Source organism: Molossus molossus, unplaced genomic scaffold (assembly GCF_014108415.1).
Source record: "Molossus molossus isolate mMolMol1 unplaced genomic scaffold, mMolMol1.p scaffold_m16_p_2, whole genome shotgun sequence".
NCBI classification, from domain to species: domain Eukaryota; kingdom Metazoa; phylum Chordata; class Mammalia; order Chiroptera; family Molossidae; genus Molossus; species Molossus molossus.
Window position 1 is genome coordinate 4,255,922 of NW_023425355.1, and position 21,474 is coordinate 4,277,395.

General features: G+C 41.7%; 1 protein-coding gene across 1 annotated transcript in view; it reads left to right on the forward strand.

The window, feature by feature from the left end:
• The window catches only part of OPHN1 (oligophrenin 1), a 293,249-nt gene that overhangs the window by 159,307 nt on the left and 112,468 nt on the right, over positions 1 to 21,474 (forward strand). The window contains exons 6-12 of the mRNA XM_036271467.1: positions 1,091 to 1,192; positions 6,477 to 6,587; positions 9,046 to 9,150; positions 11,174 to 11,303; positions 14,259 to 14,359; positions 15,531 to 15,622; positions 19,876 to 19,954. Of these exons, the coding sequence (XP_036127360.1) occupies positions 1,091 to 1,192; positions 6,477 to 6,587; positions 9,046 to 9,150; positions 11,174 to 11,303; positions 14,259 to 14,359; positions 15,531 to 15,622; positions 19,876 to 19,954 (720 nt within the window). The remainder of the gene's footprint in view (positions 1 to 1,090; positions 1,193 to 6,476; positions 6,588 to 9,045; positions 9,151 to 11,173; positions 11,304 to 14,258; positions 14,360 to 15,530; positions 15,623 to 19,875; positions 19,955 to 21,474) is intronic.

Genomic DNA, 21,474 nt, shown 5'->3' on the forward strand with positions numbered 1-21,474 from the left:
AATTTCCTACTTGCGGAGAGTGACAGTTGGGTCCCCCATCCCCCAAAAGTTTTCCAACTCTTGCTTTCCAGCTAAACAGTTAGGATTTTTGTTGTTGTTGTTAATTCTCACCTGAGCATATTTTTCCATTGATTTTATTTATTTTTTTAGCTCTTTTTAAAAAAATCTTCACCCAAGGACATTTTTGCATTTATCTTCAGATAGAGCAGGAAGGAGAAAGGAAGAGAGAGAGAAACATCAATGTGAGAGAGACACATTGAGTGGTTGCTACCCACACGACCCCAACCAGGGCCGGGGACAAACTGCAACTGAGGTACGTGCCCTTAGTGGGAACCGAACCCGGGTCTCTCTGGACCACGGGCCGATGCTGTAACCGCTGAGCAAAACTGGCCAGGGCCATTGATTTTATTTTTGAGAGAGAGTGGAGGGAGAGACAGAGACAGAGACATACATCAGTGTGAACAGGACATATCAATCGGTTGACCTCTTACACGACCCCGACCTGCAACCCAGGTCTGGGCCCTTAACTGGGAATCGAATTCATACCAACACTTCAACCGCTGAGCCAAACCAGCCAGGGTCCTTTCGGGATTTTTAAATGACCTATAACATCATCTTTTAATACGCAGCAGTGAAATGCTTAAACAATACCACAGAACTCACCATTTACAGAGGCAACCCCGGCCTCCTCTTGGAAATGTTTTACTTATTATTAGGTTGTCTAAACGCACTGTAGATTAACCTTTTTAAAGGCATGTATTAAGTTCACTATTGTTTTTTCTTCTTCCTCCATTTAAAAAAGTTGAATGAGGAGTTAGTGACTGTGAAACAACGGGAAGAAGAAGGTGGTCCCAGGATTCAGGCCCAGTAGGAACTGCCCTGTGCGTAGGTGGAGCGATTCTGGGCTATATCGGAGGAAGTCAAAACTCCTGAGACCAATGCAAAAGCAAATATTCTCTTTTTTCCTTCTTCCCAGGAAATAGAGAGATTGGCCACATGAAACCTGGTTCTGTGTCCTTCGTTCTCGGTTCTGAGCAAGCGGAATGAAAACTATAGACATCCTAATCTGTGCCTTCTCTCCCACGTCTAGGAGCGGAAAAAGAAATTTGAAAAGGATGGTGAGAGGTTTTATTCTTTGCTGGATCGGCACATACATCTGTCTTCCAAAAAGAAAGAATCTCAGTTACAAGAGGTATGTGCAGCTTCCTATTGCAAGGCTTTCCTCGTACCCTGCCTTAGCCAAGAATCGTGGCTGATGGCAGTGCTGCCAGTTAAAACCACGGCCTGGGACCCAGATGTCCCGAGTTCTCCAGCCAGATCCTCCACTGACCCACGGCATGACTTTGAATAGCGTATCTCTTTCTTGGTCTGAGTTCCCCTGTCTACCAAAGCAGTGGTACTCAATGCTTCCCAGAATCCCTTTCAGTTCTAAGTTTTGGATTCCATCTTCCACACAAGGAGAGAGTTAAATTAGGGTTGTATTTGCTGGATCACGAAGAGATCTACCTTTTTCCTCCGAGGTATTCCAACATTAGCATTTTTTTTTTTTTGGTTCTACACTGGGACTACAGGTCATATGGGAGTTGCATTGATTTCAATTTAGAAAAGTCACTGTTGGGTGAGTGCCTAGCACATGTCAGGCTCTATGCTGAGTGCTGCAAGGATGCAAAGCCAGTAACACATGCTTCCCATCCTTCTGCAGCATACCATTTGGATAAAAACACACATGATGCCCTAGCCGGTCTTGCTCAGCGGTTAGAGTGTTGGCCTGTGGACCGAAAGAGTCCCGGCTTCGGTTCCCGCTAAGGGTGCATACCTAGGTTGCAGTTTGGCCCTGGCCCTGGTTGGGGCTGTGTGGGTGGCGGCCACTTGATGTGTCTCTCTCACATCGATGTCTCTCTCTCTTCCCGCTCCCTCCCTCCTGCTCTGTCTGAAAATAAATGCAAAAATGTCCTCGGGTGAGGATTAAAAAAAAAAAAAGAACACACATGATGCTTATACAAGTAGAATTGTGTACCTACTGTAATATGTATGTGCACGTGGTGTCCTTGCAGGGGTGGGAAAGTATTTGGAGGATTACAAACTGGTGGAAGACTGTTGCTTTCCAGCCATAGGTAAAATGTTTGATGGATAGAAATGGAGAAATGGATCTTTCAAGTGGAGGGCAATGGTCCCCAGGATGGAAAACGTAGAGTATGTTTGGGAAACAGTTTAACCAGGATTTGCCTTACTAGTGAAGGGTAATGCACCACGAGGTGTGATCAGGCAAGTTGAGGCTGTATTGTGGAATGATAGGCGCAGGAGTTTATACTGAATTCTGTCGGCCCTGGGAGGATCATTGAAGGCCTCTGGTTGTGCAAGCAATATGAGTGGAATTTTATTTTAGGAACCTTAAACTGGCTGGGGGAATATGATGAATTTGATCAGAGAGAAACTAGAAGCAGGAAAACCAAGTTGGCAACTATTACAGTGATCTGGGGGAGAGGGTCTGTGTCAGAAGACTAGTGCAGGGGAAAGGAAGGAAGGAATGAACTGATTAAGGCTTTTTAAATGGAAGAACAGATCTATGTATTGGATAAAAGGTCCAGTAACATATGGAGAGATTTATAGATTCAAATATGAAAAGAGATACCAAATTGAATAAGGTCATAGACATGAGCTGTGAACACTCTTAGAACTCATCCTGTCCAAGGTCACACACATTGTGGCAGAGCTGAAGGTCATCTCCAGACACCTGATGTAGTGAGTATACATCACATCATGCGAGGTGTTTCAAGGTGATGAGTCAAGATCCTCAGTGATGGATGAAGTTAGTATTGAGAAGGTAAAGGACTATTTTTTTGGTCATAAACAGGAATGAAGTACTAGTTTGGGGTCTTCTGCCATTTTCTTTCACACACTTTTGTTTTCTTCTTTTTTAATCTATTCTGTGCCAAAGACTTTATGCAGAAAAGAGTTGACATAACAGGCCTGAGACCACTGTGCTTCAAAATGTCTGCTTACAAGAATTGCTCTTGGCTGGTAAACACTTCCTTACACTGATATAAAAGTTTCCCTAAATTATTGCGACTCAGTGTGCCTAAACTGCCTGTGCAAGCAACGTGGTTTATGCTGAACACCTCGTTTTCTTCTGGGAGTCCAGAATTTGGTACATGTTCGGCAGAAGGTGCCTGTGTACACCCCCCAAGAAAAACCTAGGATACTCAACTCAGTCTCTAGCAAGCTTCCTTGGTAGACAGCATTGCAATGTGTTATCATAACCTCTTGCTGGAGTTTGACCTGTGTGACTGAACTAAGAGAGAACTCTTGGAAGTTTGCACCTAGTTTCCTCTGGACTTTACCCCGCGTATTCTTTTCCTTTGATGATTTGTGTTTCTTTTTCTTTTTTCCCAATTTTTATTAATTTATTTTTGTTACAAATGTTTCTTCTCCCCCCACCCCCCCAAGACACCTTCCTTCCCATCTGATGATTTGGTTTGTATGCTTTCACTAAAATAGATCTTAGCCATGAGTATGACTATATGCTGAGTCCTGTGAGTTGTCCTAGAGAATCACCGACCCTGGGGGTTTTGCAAGTCTGGACACTGTCCAAACTTGATGCTTTGGGAGGTGGTCACAGTGAAAGCTTTTGGAGTGTCCTGGCAATTTGATGCTGTTGTCTGTGTCCCTGATGACTTTCCCAATGAGCAAGGAGGCAGCCATTGTACTTGTTTAAGCAGAAAAAAGCTGGAGATCCTTAGTCACATTTTTAAAAAATATTAAGAGAATTAACTTTTAGAGCATTTTTGGGTTTAAAACTTGAATGGTAAGTACAGAGAGTTCCCATACATCCTTACTACCCTGCATGCAGTTTCCCCAGTTATTCATTTATTTAAATTAAATGTATTGTAGTTAGTAAAATTATATAGGTTTCAAGTGTACAATCGTATAACACATCATCTATACATTGCATTACGTGTTCACGGCCCATCACCATATATTTGAAGCCCATCTACCCTGCACTACCTCCCAACCCCCTTCCCTCTGGGAACCACCATACTGTTGTCTGCTCTTTGAGTTTTTGTTTGTCTTGTTTGTTCATTTGTTGCTTTCAGTTTTATATTCCATCTATGAGTGAAATTGTATGGTTCTTATGTTTTTTTTTATTTTTCTGTCTAACTTATTTCGCTTAGCAGGATATTCTCAAGATCCATCCATGTTGTTGCAAATGGTAGTATTTCATCTTTTCTTATGGCTGCGTAGTATTCCGGTGTGTATATGTACCACATCTTCTTCATCCAGTCCTCTATTGTAGGACACTTTGGTTATTTCCACGTCTTTGCCACCATGAATAATTCTGCAATGAACATAGAGGTGCATATATCTTCAAATTTATGTTTTTGATGAATACCCAGAACTGGGATTGCTGGGTCATATGGTAGTTCTAGTCTCTAGTTTTTTTGTTGTTGTTAATCCTCACCTGAGGATATTTTTCCATTGGTTTTTTTTAGATAGAATGGAAGTGAGGGAGGGAGGGAGAGAGAGAAACATCGATGTGAGAGAGACACATTGATTAGTTGCCTCCCGTACCTGCAACCCAAGTATGTGCCCTTGACTGGGAATTGAACCCGTGACCCTTCAGTCCATGGGCTGACGCTCTAACTGCTGAGCCAAACTGGCCAGGTCTAGTCTCTAGTTTTTTGAGGACTCTCCATAGTGTTTTCCATAGTGGCTGCAGCAATTGCATTCCCACCAACAGTGCAAGAGCTTTCCCTTTTCTCCACATCCACGGCACTTGCTGTTTGTTGATATATTAACAGCCATTCTGACAGATGTGAAGTAATATGTTTTTGTAGTTTTGATTTGCATTTTCCTGATGACTAGTGACATTGTGCATCTTTTCATATGTCTATTGTTCATCTGTATATCCTCTTAGAAGAGGTGAATATTCAGGTCCTCTGACAATTTTTAAATCGAATTGTATCTTTTTTTCTTATTGAGGTGTATGAGTTCCATATATATTTTGAATAGTAACACCTTTTGGATGTATCCTTGTGAATATACTCTCCCATTCAGTAGATTGTCTTTTTGTTTTGTTGATGGATCCTTCACCATGGAGAAACTGGATTTGGTTTGCTAATATTTTATTGAGGAGTTTTACATTTATGTTCATCAGGGATATTGGCTTATAAATTTCCTTTCTTTGTAGTGTCTTTGTTTGGTTTTAGAATTATGATAATTCTGGCCTTGTAAAATGAGCTTGGGAATCTTCCCTCCTCTTGAGTTTTTTAGAATAGTTGAGAAGGATAGGTATAGTTCTTCTGTGAAGGTTTAGTAAAATTTACCTGTGAAGCCATCTGATCTAAAACTTTTCTTTCCTGGGAGTTTTTTATTTTTTATTTATTTTTATATTTTTTTAGAGAGAGAGGAAGGAAGAGGGAGAGAGAGATAGAAACATCGATGAGCGAGAACATCGATTGGCTGCCTTCTGCATGCCCCCACTGGGGATTGGGCCCACAACCTGGGCATGTACCCTGACTGGGAATCGAACCGGTGACCTCTTGGTGCATGGGTCGATGCTCAACTACTGAGCCACAGCGGCCAGGCTGGGAGTTTTTTGATTACGGCTCAATTTCATTAGTTATAATAGGTCTGCCCAGATGTTATGATTCTTCCTGATTCAATTTAGGAAGCTTTTATGTTTTTAGGAATTTATCCATTTCGTCCAGGTTTTCTAATTTGTTGCCCTATAGTTGCTTGTAATATTTTCTTATAATTCCTTGTATTTCTGTGGTGTCAGTTGTTTCTTCTCCACTTTCATTTCTGATTTTATGTGGGTCTTCTCTGTCTTTTTCTTGATGAGCCTGGTTAGAGGTTTGTCAATCTTGTTTTTATTTTTAAATAATGAGCTCTTGGTTTCATTGATCTTTTTTTTTGTTTTTGTTTTTGTTTTTGTGTGTGTGTCTATGTCATTTATTTCCACTCTACTCTTTATTATTTTCCTCCTTGTACACATTTTTGGGCTTTGGTGTTCTTTTTCTATTACCTTTAGGTGTAAGGTTATATTATTTCTTTGATATTTTCCTTGCTTCTTGGTGTAGTTCTGTTTTGCTATGAATTTCCTTCTTAGGACTGCTTTTGCTGTGTCCCATAGGTTTTGGGTTGTTATGTTCTCTTTTCCTTTGTTTCAAGGTATATTTTGATTTCTTCCTTGATCTCATTGTTAAGCCATTCATTGTTTAGTAACGTGTTATTTACCTTCCATGTGTTTGTGTGTTTTTCTATTTTTTTCCTTGTTTTGATTTCTATTTCCATATTGTTGTGGTCAGAGAAGATGTTGGATATGATTTCAATATTCTTAAATTAACTGAGACTTGTTTTGTCTACTACCATGTGGTCTATCCTTGAAAATGTCCATGTGCACTTGAAAAAATTGTATATTCTTCTGCTTTGGGGTCAAATGCTGATTTGTGACATTTGCTACCCTTTTTATACAGGCAGACCTGCAAGTGGACAAGGAGAGGCACGTTTTTTTTGAGTCCTCCCTTGATTATGTTTATCAAATCCAGGAAGTTCAGGAGTCCAAGAAGTTCAATATTGTGGAGCCGGTAAGTTGTACCTGTTGATTAATGCCTTAAAAAAATTTACCAGATGCTTGGTAAATGTGGAGAACTTTGATCTTAAAATTAGAAACTAAAAGAATGTGAAAGATAGTGTTTAATACAAATCTCTCTCTTTCCTCCCCCATGTTTTCTCTCTAGCTATGGTTTTTCTTTCTTTTTTTCTTTTCTTTTCTTCTTTCCCTCCCTGGTTTTCTCTGTCTCCCTTCTTTTTACCTAGTTCTCCTTTTTTCTTCCTCTCATGCTTCATAAAGCCTTTAAAAATACCCATACTGTACCAGGCACTGTGCTAGGAACTCATGTCTTTTGCACTCAATGACTTCCCATTCTACCACTTTTACTTCTATCTTCTTTAATTTTTTTTACTTAAATCCTTTAATTTGTCATAAAATATGATGTACTTTGATTTGACAATTATGTTGAATTTTAACACTTTTAAAATTATAGCAAGTGTATTCTTATTGTAGAAAAGCTAGAAAAAATATAGGAAAAACAAAGCAAAACAACAAATTCCCTATACAGAGATAATCACTGTTAATATTGTGACATTTTCTTTCCCATATTGTCTGTGTATCTATAATATTTATTTTTCTATCTATGTATACCCAGCTACTTGAAGATTTGGGTGTGTGTACACCTGTGTGACTAGCTATGCACATGAGTGTATACCTCTGTGTTTATGTGTATCTGTCATTTGTATATATCTGTACATATACATGTGTAAACAAGTATGTATTCATTCATTCCATAAATATTTATTGTGCTTCTATTATGTGCTGGGCACTGTGCTAAACACTGGTTATCCTATGGTGAAAAAGACAGACTCAGTTTCTGTCTTTATGAATACAACATTCTCATGGGTAGACAGAAAGGAAAGAAACTATACATAAATAAAATAATTGTAAGTTGTGATAAGCACTAAAACAAAGAACAAACATGGACAGTTACTTTAGATCAAGTCATTAAGGAGGCCCTCTGAAAGTGTCATTTAAGATCTAAAGAAAGTGAAGGTGAGGCAATGTGAATAACAGGGAAAGAACATTCTGGGCACAGAAAGATAGACATGCACAGTCCTTAACTTAGGAAAGAATGGTGTAATCAATGAATGAAAGATTAGCCTTTAGGTACTGGTGAGATATAAGGGAGTGGCAGCAAGTAATGTCTGAAAGAAAGGCATAGGACCTATAGCCACGGTAAGGTGTTTGGATTTTAGTCCGAGGGCAAGTGGAAAACCTCTGATGGGTGTTAAACAGGATATAACATGGGCTCATTTTGTTGTATGGAAAATGGCTTGAAAGAGGCCAACATTGGTAAGGAGGAAACCAGTCAGGAGGCTAGTGTAGTGCTCTAGGTGAGAGAAGAGGTTGTTTGAGTTAGAGTAGTGGTAGTGGAAATAGAAAAGAATGGCTGGATGAGAGACGTGTCTGGAAGCAAAACTGACAGGAGTTACTGATAGGTTGGATTGAGGTGTGAGTGAAAGAGAAAGCAGGTATGATTCTTTATGTTCTGGTTTGACTGAATGATTGGGTAGTGTTGTTGTTTCCTGAGATGGGAAAGCTTGGGACAGAAACAGGAAGATTGTGTGTAGTACTGTGTGTATGGTACACACACACACACATATACACATATGTGTATATTACATAGTAGTGTATATACACATGTGTTTATGTACATAGTTTTTGTATGTGTTTATGTATATATGCAGATATAGTTCGTAGTCATATATACATATGTGTTTATATGTGTATAGCATATGTGCATATTTATGTGTGCTCACCTGTTTAGTTTCTAAAAAGAATAAAGCAATTTTTATTACTTTTTATTCTACTTCACTATTGCCAGCATTAAGTGTTATTTTTTAAATGTTTGTATTTGATAGTTAAAAGTCATATATTTTTATTTTTATTTATGTGTATTTCGTTTTTAATGGGGTTGGAAGTTAAAAAGTTTTATTGATCATTTGTACGTCTTCTTCTGCAACTCCCTCAAAACATTTCTAATTTGAAATTGGGTTCTAGCTCCTTGGATTCTTTAGCATTATGGCAGTCTTCATAAAGGTACAGATGCTGACTTTATTCCTTTTCCATTCTGTTACCTATTCAACAAATATGTATTGAGTACCTACTCTGTGCTAGTCCTGAGGATTTAGGGAGAAAAAACACGGTCTATCCCCATACAGTCCAAATTGTGAATGGTTTTCTGTGCTACCTGAAAAGGATCTAAATGAATAAATTTGTTAGTAGTCCTTATTTTCTGGAACTGGGTTTAGTGTAAATGTTTAACCTAGTAAGAGAATAGCTATGTGTAGACATGTTTGTGTTTGCATGGCTGCTTTTAAGACTATACTGAGTAAACACTGCAGGGAATTTGTTTTCTATGCTTGTGTTTTCTTTATTTGATCAACGGGAAGATGCTGGTGACAAAGTTATTTTTTTATTTTTCCTAGGTCTTGGCCTTTCTCCATAGCCTCTTCATTTCCAACAACTTGACTGTGGAGCTCACACAAGATTTCCTCCCATACAAACAAAAGCTCCAGCTCAGTTTGCAGAATGTAAGTTTTTTCACCTGTCTCTGCATTACAGTGGGATTTAAAAACCCTGATGACTCTGACCTTTGGATTGTAGGTTTTTTGTGCCTCAGCCAATTTGTCAGGACACAGATGTTTTAGTGGACTGGACTGTTCTTGCTCTTTCATTCTTAGCTCTGCCCTGTACCTGGGCTGACTGGTGCTCAAACCCACCCTTCCACCCACCGATACACTATCTATCCGGTATTTCTCAAGTGTTGCTAATTTGCTGCATCTCTCCCAGATGGGAACCCAGCTATTGGCTTGTTTATGCACAGGTTTTATGCTACTTCCCTGCTTGTCAGGCAAGACACCCGTTGTGGGTTTTATTACCATGAATGCCCATTTCCCCCTGTCTTCCTTTTCTCACTACTTATTGCTAGAGTTAACTAAATTATTTTTAAAGGTTTTCTCCACCTGCTTTCCCACGTTGGTTCCTATAGATGGGCATAGGCATAGCCTTCCCATTCTTGTACCATATATATATTTTTAATTTAACTCACATTTAATGAATGCTTGCGGATATAATGAACATATACTCTGTGCCAGGTATTGTAACATGCTTCATACTACAATGAGGCATGTTAGTTTTTCTGTCTTCAAAGAATATACCGTCTCTTGTTGGAGAGAGACATAATCACAGATAAATCATAATTCCTTGTGATCAATGCTATAATAAAATGAACACCAACAATTTTAAAGATGCACAGAGAGTTGAACAGTTGACTGCCTAGTACAGTCAAAGAAGGTATCACTGAGGTCGTGACTCTGAACTGGTTGTTAACGTACATGAAATGTATAGCTGTATTTTTCCATGGAAGTGGTTGGTGAGTGGCAGTGGAAATAGGTTTCACTTGTTTGTTTAGGAGGATGTTCACTTGCCGGTTACTATAGTTGTTTTCCTTTCTGGGAACTCTCCTTTCTGGGGACTTTCCTTCACCAGAATGTGAAAGCCCTTATCCTCTGCTGATTTACAAAGTATTCCTATAACCTGGTTAATTGCTTGAATCTTCCTTCAAGGATATCTTGACAAGCATGAGTTGCACAAGCCTCTGCACGAATCTAAATGGTGAACACATTTAGAGGATAACGAGGAGAGCGGGCCCAACTAGATAGGGCACCCCAGATCTCCTTTGCCAACTGTCATGTGACAGTCTTGCGACTAAATACTGAGGACACCTAATGATGTTCATACCCACATTTCAAACTGTTTTGCCATTGTGCTTTAGTTGTCTATTTTAAAAATATTATTTCTTACCGTTAGCTTTTGTTATTCATGATTATAAAAAAGCCTGGCCGGGGTGGCTCACTGGACTGAGCATCGTCCCATGGACTGAGAGGTCCCAGTTCGATTACCTGTCAGGGCACATGCCCAGGTTGTGGGCCAGATCCCCAGTAGGGGGCGTGCAGGAGGCAGCTGATCAATGTTTCTCTCACATCTGATGTTTCTGTCTCTCTCTTCCTTCCTCTCTCTCTAATAAAATTAATAAAAACATATTTAAAAAACACAAATTTGTTTAAAAAAACATAAGTTTTCTGTTCACCTATTTTCAAAGAGAGCATCCTCTTATATATTTTATCCTAATGGCCAGCATTTAAATCAGAGTTAAAGTAGGCAGTAACTTTACTTGAGGCAGAAGATAAAAGTTGCCATGATAATGTTCTTTGAGAACCTTCTTTATAGGCTCCCTTTTGGTGAAGCAGGGGTCAGGCTCATGCTCAGAATTCTAAGTGCCCATATTTATTAGTCTTATGTGATTCTTGTTAGAAAAAAGTCTCCCAAATGTGGTTTTATGGCTACATTTCTATTTATGTTTGTTCCCCTTTTAGTCTTTACTGCTGTTGAACTCCATAAAGTTGTTTTGTAGCCTCTGTGGCATTCAACACTTGCTTTTTGCTGTGTTGTAACACGTGATGAAAGCCAAAAAGCTCTGGGTCTCTGACCAAAAATTGCTTACTCATGACGATGGTGATGATGATCATGATTATGACGATGGTGTCTTGGCAGACAAGAAATCATTTCTCCAGTACCCGAGAAGAGATGGAAGAACTTAAGAAAAGGATGAAAGAGGCTCCCCAGACTTGCAAACTTCCAGGACAGCCAACCATTGAAGGCTATCTCTATACCCAAGAGAAATGTGAGTGGGAATACAGGGGTACCCACTGGGTTCAAGTAGTCTGGCACCTACTGCTTTTTGACCTTTCCAAACTCTGGGCACTAGTAATGATCACACACCCCTGAGAACAACACCTCTTTGGAGAGCAGCTTGGGGATATGAAAATATAAAAGAAGGAGGAATTAGAGGGGGGTGGGTAAGGATTTGTCTCACAAAGGCTCTGGAATGATAAGGCCTCAGGTTTTCTCTGTGATTCAAAATGGGGATTGTTAACCATTTAGTCCTTTTAATGACTCTTTGGGGCAAAAAGGGAGGTAGGGGATAGGAAGCAGAAAAACAATATTTATTATACCTATTGTGTGCCAGGCATGGTGCTAAGAGCTTTAAATACACTGTCTCATTTAATCTTTGGGACCACTTTATTATACCCATTTTCACAAGAGGCCACTGAAGCTCACAGATATCACCAGTTGAAAGTCATCCAATGGAGTACTATGCAGCTGTTAGAAAGAAAGATATCTTATCCTTTGAGATGACATGGAGGGGCCTGGAAAGTATCATCCTAAGCGAAACAAGCCAAACAGAGAAAGACAAATATCATATGCTCTCACTTATTTGTGGAATATAATGAACATAACAGTCTGAGGAATGGGGTAGTCCCAGAGACATGGAAATGAGGTGCAGACTGACAATCCCCAGAAGAGGGGTGGTGGGGGAGAGATAAACCACAGAACTTATATGCATGTGTGCATGAACAATGGACATGGACAACCAAGCTGAGGACAGGGCAGGGAGGGAGGGGGAGGGGGAATCAGTGGGGGAAAAAGGAGAAACATCTGTAACAAAAATAAATAAATTAATTAATAAAAAAATGAATAAATAAAAACAAAGATGTTAAAATAAAAAGGCAAAAAAAAAAAAAAGTCACCCAACTATCAAGTAACAGGCCTCAGTGTAAGCTCAGGTCTGTGAAATGTCAAAACCGGTGTCCTACCTCTGTACTCTGTCCTTCCACTGCCTTAGGGTTACAAGGTTGCTCTAAAGCACTAAATAACTGTTGTGATTTCAGTGGGCAAGGCGATGGTTCATTGTTAACCAAGGAAAATGGGTTAATGTATCCAGTCACTACATATTGCTGATGATTCAAGTTTTCCTGCCTGCTAAATTACATTAGGCAAACCTGTATGTACTGTTTGCTTTTCCTACGAACTATGACTCAGTGCCCCCAAAGCCTGTGATTTCATTCCCTGCCCAGAATTGTTCTTCCTGGAGAGTAGGCAGAAGAGGCTACCCAGAGGCTACCAGTGGCAAAAACCACTTCAATACACAAAGGATGATTTTGTATCAGCGATATTGTTTTGATTTTCTTCCCTTAGAGCAATTAACTTTTTATGGTTTTCAAAGATGTGTTCTTCCATTTGTCAGGGTCAGCGCTTCAAGTCTGCATTGCGGTATTTCTTAGTCCCAGCACTGTTGACATTTCGGGCTGGGTAGTTCTTTGTTCTCGAGTGGGCATCCTGTGCACTATAGGATGTTTAGCAGCATCTCTCCCCACTTTATTTTAATAGAACTCCCCCGGTGTGATCATCTGAAATGTCATTAGACATTGCCAAACATGCCCACTGGTTGTGAACCACTGTGACATTGCAAAATAATGTCTTTGTAATCTTGGCTCTAATAAATTAGCCACATGATCCTTCTATAGCCCAGTTTTCTAATTTGTCAAATGGATGTGGTTTTGCTGGTCAGTTGAATGTATGCTTACTGAGCATCCTTTTCTCTAGACAATACTCAGTATATGAGGCACACAAAAAATGCATCAATCTTTGTTTATAACCTACTAGTTTATACAGAACTACCCGGTCTGATGAGGAAGACAGACAAGTATATCAGTAATTATAATAAATGTGTTGAGCATATATATAAGGGGCATGTATTTAAGGGCTTCATTGAGGAAATGATATTTGAACTGGAACTTGAATTATGAGTGGGTCTTGATAGGTAAAGAAAAAGGGAGAGAAAATTCCAGGTGTATACCACTGTCTGAGTAAAGGCACAGAGGTGTATGAGGATGTAGTTTGTTTGCAGGGTCTTCAGACAGTCCTGGTTTATATCTGCTGTCCTGATGGAATTATCAGTGGTGCCCCAGTCATTCTTAAATATGTGTTGAATATGGATGATGAGTTATATGGCCACCTGTTTATTTGGCGACTGACAGTAATTCAGTGAGACAGGAGCGCAGAGGAGAGGGTTGTAAACAAACAACACTGAAAAGGTAAATCTGATCATAATAGGAAGGGGGCTTTGTGGGCCAGCCTACGGAGTTTGGAGACAGTGGGAAAACCTTGTGTGGTTTATAACGAGGGGAATGACACAAATAGAGACATATAGTTTACAGTATTTCTCTAGCAGAAGCATGGAGATGCACTAGAAAGAGTGATCAGAGATGGGGAAACCAGGGAGAAGGCCACTGAAAGAATTAATTGGAAAAATAATGAATTTTGGTTTTGCTTGAAACAGCTCCTAAAACATGAAAAAGAGAAGTCAGCGATAGGGTGCTGAACTCTTTTAGTTCTAAAAGAGTGGACCGGATGAGACAGCTGGAGGAGACATTTAGGGGACAGAATGGGCAGAATGCAACCACCAATCAAATGGGGCACATCCCAGGGAAGCAGGAGCAGAAGGTGACAGGTTTCCAGCTTGTGCCACAGGATGTGTAGTGGCCATGTTCATGGGGAACATGGCAAGGTGAGTGGTTTGGAGCAAGCCAGAGCGCATGTGGAGAGCAGGTGATGAGGGCTCGGATCTCCACATGTGCAGTGGGCTGGTGGCGGTGCAGGGCTGCAGCTCAGGGGAAGGGGTTGCATCTAGAGCATGACCCTGAGGGGCGAGCTATGCACAGCTTCCATCTGAGGGGTGGCCTGACTATGCAGCCCAAAGATTAATTTGTCAGTTTGCTTTTGCCTTTCTTTCTAGGGGCTTTGGGAATATCCTGGGTGAAATACTACTGCCAATATGAGAAAGAGACCAGAACACTCACCATGACGCCAATGGAGCAGAAGCCGGGTGCTAAGCAGGTCAGTTCTTTTGTGTGCCACAGTGTTTTTGCAATGCACCTGTGACTGCATTTCAGGAAAGACCAAATGTTGACTTAGTGTCAAAGAACCAAATCCATCACTGTCAGGCGAAGCCATGGCTTCGTATGTCCTCCTTGGCCTAAGTTTGCACTGGGTTCGATACTTCTCAGTGGTGTGAAAGATCTCTGTTAATTAGATTACTCTTTCACACCATTCTGCCTGTCACATTGTACAAAGGAAATGTGCAAGACTATGTTTGAATTGTGGGTGGAGAGTATGACTTGCTTCTCAGAAGGCTCTACTATAGGATTCCTTTAAATAGCAAGACTTTAACATGTAAATCATTTACCAAAACTCCTTTTTGAAAGAGTTAGTCTGTTGCCTAAAGTTGGAGTAACCTATACCTACCTCACAGTCTATGTAATACTCAAGTATCTTTAAGCAGTTAATGCCTCTTCTTATGCCCCCCCCAAACCTTTCCCCACTCCCCAAGGTGGCAAGATGAGTTTAACTAATCAGCGTGGGACTGGGGAGTTTTAATATGCACAAAATCGATTTCAATGGCCTTGTTAAGTGCCCACAAGACTAAGGTGGACCAAACTATCCTGCTCACATGTGATACCGAATGCCACCTTGACTAATACACACATTGGCTTATTTTCCCTACTCCTGCTCTATCCCTGGAGAGGCTGCTTTTGTAAGCCCTGTTATTCTCAAGAGTCTAGAGGTGGGGAAGAGAAATGTTTGTCTCCCGCTCCTCCCTCAGCCACTTTAATGGAAGGAGGGTTGCAGAAAGCCACTTACCCGTTGCAATCTCCCCACCTAGACATCTAATGAAAATTTTATCCTGGACACATTAATGCGATTTGGGCAGCCTATTTCTCCTACACTCCCCTTACATGATGTGTAACGAGCTTTCCATTTAATCTAGCGCACTTGGAAAAAAGTGATGGTCATTTATTGATTTTTGGAGCAGGGAGAAACCATCTGCCATCTTGCTGCAGCTACTGTCCGAAGGGACAGAAGGTTGTCAGTGAGGCTACGCATTCATTGCTCCTGCTGCCCCGACAGATGCCTTCCCAGTGACATTAAGGACACTGCAAGAGGCAGAAGAAGCTTTTGTGCATTTTTTTCTTTTCCAAATTGACTCTCAATCCTTGTCTTCTCTCAGGGACCCTTGGACTTAACCCTGAAGTACTGCGTGAGGAGGAAGACGGAGTCTATTGACAAGAGGTTCTGTTTTGATATAGAAACGAATGAAAGGTGAGCTGTGCTGCTGTGAGTGGGCAATGTCCCTGCACCGGGTGCTGAGCCGGGGCAGGCCTTTCCCTCTGTCATCTCTCGATGAGGATGAGCAAATCTGTTCATGACATCGATGTCTTGGCTCTTCCGGCTGTCCTTCACAGGGACCCTGTTAGACCTGGCCCGGAGCTGCTTGTCCCGGGCAGGCCTTGCCCTGCTCGCTCTAGGCAGGAGCAGGCATTCCTGGCAGTTCATGTGCTTTCAGAGCAAAAGGTCAGGGTCTGATGACGTGGCAGAAGGACAAGGTAACAAGACTCATTCTTTTTAAAACCTAATATAACATAAGAACAAGTGAATTGGAATACATTTTTGATGGGAGCTAGATGCCATGGAGGGTTGTAGTGGTACTGGGGGGTCTTCTTTCCACCCACTTGGTGCAAACATTATACAGACCTTCCCCACTTTACGGATATTTATATAAAGGGGACATAGTTTGATGATCAACTTTGTGATTTCAGCCAAGGATTGCAAACGTTGGACTTCCTTGCACTCAGTCTCTCCAGTGCCCTCCTCTTGTTATCTGACCTGGGGAAATTTTGTCAGAGGGGAATTTAACATTTACATTTTAAAATGAGAGCATTTGGCGCCCTCTCCTCTCCTCTCCTCTCCTCTCCTCTCCTCTCCTCTCCTCTCCTCTCCTCTCCTCTCCTCTCCTCTCCTCTCCTCTCCTCTCCTCTCCTCTCCTCTCCTCTCCTCTCCTCTTCTCTCTCTCTCTCTCTCTCTCTCTCCTTCCCAAGAGCATGCCTGTGCCTCCCCCACCCCCTTCCTTCCCCTACATGCATGAAAAACTAAATGACCTGAGAGCATTTGGAGTTACTTTGGATAAAGGCAGGTTAGGTAGGTGGGAGGTTGATCCAAATTTCCGTGATTAAATAGCTTTCTATACTTTATTTCAGTCTGTTGTTGTTTTAATATATATCTTTATTGTTGAAAGGATTACAGATGTTCCTTCTTTTTCCCCCCAATGACACCGACCTCCCCACCCTGCCTTCCCCGCATGTCGTCCGTGTCCATTGCTTGTGCACGTGTGCGTGTCAGTTCCTTGGTTTCTCTCTTCCTCCCCCCCCCCTTCTCTCTGAGGCTTGTCAGTCTGCTCCCCGCTTCCATGGCTCTTGATCTATTTTGTTCCACAGCTTATTGTGTTCAGTAGAATAGAATTTAACAAAATGATCAGATTACTAGAAAGGAACTTGGAGGATTAAGTACAATATCATATGAACGAAACTACCAGTGACTGGAATCACAAAGATTAGTCTAATAAATGAGGGCATTTCAGTTTTGTTTTTTTTTTTTGGTCTGGGAATAAATAACTACTGGTCAATTTCCCCATTTTAAATTTCTGTTTGTGAATCTATATATATATATATATATTTTTTTTTGGTTAAAAATGGATGGTCCCAGTCAAAGATGACTGTTACAGTAAATATGGCTGCCGGTAACCACGATGCTGTCACTCAGGGTCCCCAAAGCAGCACGCCCAGAGGGAGGGGAAAGTGACCTTTGCCTATGGCTTTTCTTTCACGAACCTTTGGTGTCTGGGGTTTCATAGCATGAAGGTGCTTATGAGAAATTAACATTTTCTGCCTTCAGTTTCATGCTGATTACCTTTTCGGCTTAAATTTGTGAGCTACGTATTTGCACTTAACATTCTCGTGGACTCCAAGCAGTTGCAGATAGTTCAGCTCTGAGGTTAGGAGCTGAGACCAATTCATATGCATGTATCTCGCACCTAGTGTTCTGCATGCCTCATGCAAGATAATACATCGGGTGTTCATTTTTAATCTATTTCTCCTACCCTGGAATGCTGGGGATTTCTGAGACTAGAACCCCGGAGTTAAAGTTTCAGTGTGTCTGTGATTTTAGTTACCACATATTGGGCACGTTTAAAACCATTCCCTGATTTAATCCCCTATACTGTGCAACAGACGGTCAAAGATAACATAGAACAGGTGCCGAGGCTCATGTGGTTTTCTGAGGGATGTGATGTCTGCCTTCCAGGCTGGTCGTCCTGCTACGAGGAACAGAGTCGGGCTGCCCAGTGGGCACCTGTATTCATGTTCCCTGCGGCGCAGAGCAAAGGGGCTTCGGGTCTTTATTATTCTATTTCAGGAATAGAGGATCACTTTTTATTAGTGTTTCTACCAGTCTTCGAAGCCACAGGTTTATAGCTGACCAGAGCTCGAAAGGCAATAATAATAATAATAATAATAATAATGGCAAAAATAATGACAACAACGACAGCAATAACAACAGCAGCAGCAGCAGCAACATAACTGCTGACATTTGCTGAAGCTCCTATGTGTCAAGCACTGTTCTTGGCCCTTTGAATGATAATTTCCATTAGTCCTCAGCACAGTCACTTGAGGTAGGGGGTATTATTATCCCAATTTTTCAAAGGATGACAAGGAGACAGAGAGAAATTAAGCGACCCAGATCACATCGCCGGACAACGGCAGAGCCAGGATGAAATCCAGGTGTTGTACTCTCCAAGCTCACACTCTGAATGATGTCACTCTACTACCAATACGCCTTCTCGTTCCAGATGGGTCACTGAGACCTCAGGGAGGGCAGAGGATTTGTCATCGTAGGTCGTAACAGAAGAGTAGATCGTAACGGAACAACCTAGACTAGAAGTCGGCACTCTGTCACCTGTTGCTAACAATATTGTTCTTGGAATTTGACTTTCTGTAGCACTTAAGAGTCCTCCCGGGCTTCCTGAATAGTCACTTATTGATTCTTTCAGCTTCTACGTAGGGTCAAACGAGGATACACACTGGCTCTTTGATTTCCCACATAGGGGACTCAGTTCCAGAAAGGTTTTAACATTGCATCTGGTCCTCAGTTTCTGCTTTTGTGTCTGTTACCCATTTGCTTGCCTGCCTGCCTTCTGGCTGCAGGATTTGGCTACGTAGCTGCCTTTCCAAAGGTTTCTGGACTTTCTAGCCCCGTGAGATATATCCAAAAGGCTGGGTGTTTCCAAGCGAAAGGTAAATTTGAAAGAATCCAGTGTCCAAAGCCAAGTCCTGGTTTAAGTTGATTCTTGCTTAAAGATGATTTAAGAGCTTTTTTTTTTTTTTTAATAAAGGAATTACATACTTTATTGAAGTAAGAGGTAGAAGGGCAGGTCAAACAGGAACCCATGATATCAGAACTGGAAAGGACCTTCCAGTTTCTCTGTTGCAACGTCCTTCTGGATAACAAAACAGGCCCAGAGAGGCCCAGTGACTTTCTCAAGGTCTCTCATCATTGTTATCATTTCATGACTCCAAGAGAGGTCTCATCTTACAGAAGGAGAGAGAGGAACGAGCTTCTCGTAATGGCACACTGAGGTTTTTGAAAGTCTAAAAAGACCTTGGATATCTCTAGGTATAGGTAGCCTGCAAGTAAATAGAATAAAATCGGGGTTGAGGCCCTCCGCCATGCAGAAGAGGCCTTCTAGGGTAGTAGTTAGGAGAGAACAAAGCTGCTGGGCCAGAATTATTCAGTTCAAATCCTGGTCCACTGTACTTACCCAGTATGTGAACTCAGGTAACCCTTCTATTCCTCAGTTACTGCTTCTGTAAAATAGGACGTTTAAAAAACTATAGTACCTGCTTTATAGACTTCCTGGGTAGATGAAATAAATTCATATCTATAAAGTACTTAGAACTGAACCTGGTACCTGGCGAGCACTTAATTACTCTTAGTTGTTACTGTTAGTCACAGGATTGCTTAAGTCAGCCAGACGCCTCGTCCCTGGGGCTGAGCCACTGTGCATGCTGTTGAGTTCTTTCCAACTGGACATGCTCCTGGACATCCCAGGTGGTGGAAGGAGCAAAGCTGTTTTCCTGAAGATGAATGTGTCCATGATGAACGTGCCCACCCCTGGAGCCCAGACCAAACGGCTGGCTTTGGAGAGAGGCAGGTAGAGCAGTGTAGGGCCGATTGAAGTGAGTATCACGGTGAGGTATCTGGGCGTCTGCCTTCCTATTTCCTTGCCCAACCCGAGCATGAGGCCACCAACATACCACCTCCCTCAGGGTTCCCCAGGTGACTGTTCTCTAAATGGTCTATTGTTTTTGAGTAAAACAGATTTTGAAAAGTTTGAGTGTTGTATGCCTGTGCCTACTCAGTGTGACACCTCCGAGGGCTGAGAGGGACCTTAGATCACAAGACTCCATTCTCTCAGGTGAGGTGAGTTGTCTGCTTTCAACTTCTCATTTTTCTTCCCTTAGGCAAGGAACCATCACTCTACAGGCCCTTTCAGAAGCTAACAGAAGGCTATGGATGGAGGCCATGGATGGGAAAGAGCCTGTAAGTGAGCTCACACACTGGGCATACCTCTGCAGCCTAGCCCAGCGTGTGAGTGCCCTCTAGTGGTCCAAGTGGGCCTAGGACAGTTCAAGGAAAAGAGACTCATCCGACTCCAACTTTTGAGAGCTGGACAGAATTTTGTTGATTCACCATCTCTTGTTTAACAAGAAAGGCGACTTAACAACAAATCTCTCTCTCTCTCTCAAATGCATAAATTAAAATAAACAAGTAAGGCAACTTGAGTTCCAGAGAGGGTGAGGAATTTCTCTAGGAGCATCCTCACAGGAGGCCTCGAATCCAGGGCCTGTGGCTTCTTGCTCCCCATTAGGCAGCTGTGCCTACGAGATCTTCTTAAAGAGAACTAAGCGTCTTTTCATTTCACACAGCTCACATGTGTTCATACAGAAGGATTGAAAATAATTGGCATGGCTGTGGACAAGCATTTATTAAGATTTTATTCAAAATTGTTTTGCTGCCCCCTTGTTACACCCAAAAGTCAGTTTATTATCTTTAAGGGTACAGCTAGTGTAGGAGATGGCATTGCCATCCTGTATCCCAAGACGGACTACTGTATTTAGTTGACTGTTGCCCAGGACGTAGGCGATGCCTTAAAAGGGTTGGTGATTATCCTATAAAGACCGATATGAACAGTAAGAAATGATTAAAAAGCTTTTTCTCTCTTCAGTATCTTCCCAGTAGGTTTCTCCTAGTGGCTTATGAAATAATATCAGGGTCATAGTCTTGGAATATGAAAGACCCAGATTTGGATCGCGGTTCTGCTATTCAGTGGTTGTGTGACCGTGAGAAAGTTAATTCGTCTCTCTGAGACTCAGTTTTCTTCTCTTCAGGAAAATGGCTTTAATGATCTTTCTATCTACTTCACAGGGTTGCTTTAAAAATCAAATGAAAGCCAGTCTTTCAACCGTAATGTCATACTAGTTTTAGGTGCTTCTAACTAGTCTGAAGTACGGGTGCAAAACTACTGAGATTCAATAGTATTTGGATACAGTCTAATCTCCTTGCTCTATTCCCCTTGAGAAGAGGGGAGATATATTTCAGGGTCTTCCTTTTGTCTGTCCTCAGAGCCCTGGAATATGAACAGGTGTGCACAGACCCCAGATTGCATTTATGGCAACCATGAAGATAGCTCTAAACTGGAAGTGAGGAGTGCCATGCAGAAAGTAGTCCAAGCCCCCTGGTGTCGCTCAGTTGGTTGAGCATTGTCCCATGGACTGAGAGGTCACCAGTTTGATTCCCAGTTAGGGCACATGCCCGGGTTGTGGGCTGGCTTCCCAGCAGGGGGCGTGCAGGAGGCAGCCAATTGATGTTCTCTCTTATCGATGTTTCTCTCTTTCTCTCCCCCTCCCTTCCTCTCTCTCTAAAATCAATAAAAAAACTTATTTAAAAAAATCATTGAAGAAGAAAGTCCAAGACCTGTCCTTTCTCTTTCCCCGGCCAGAAATCTGGAGCATGTCTTTGATGTTTCTCTAGGAGGGTGCTAGGAGGCTCAGCAAGGCATT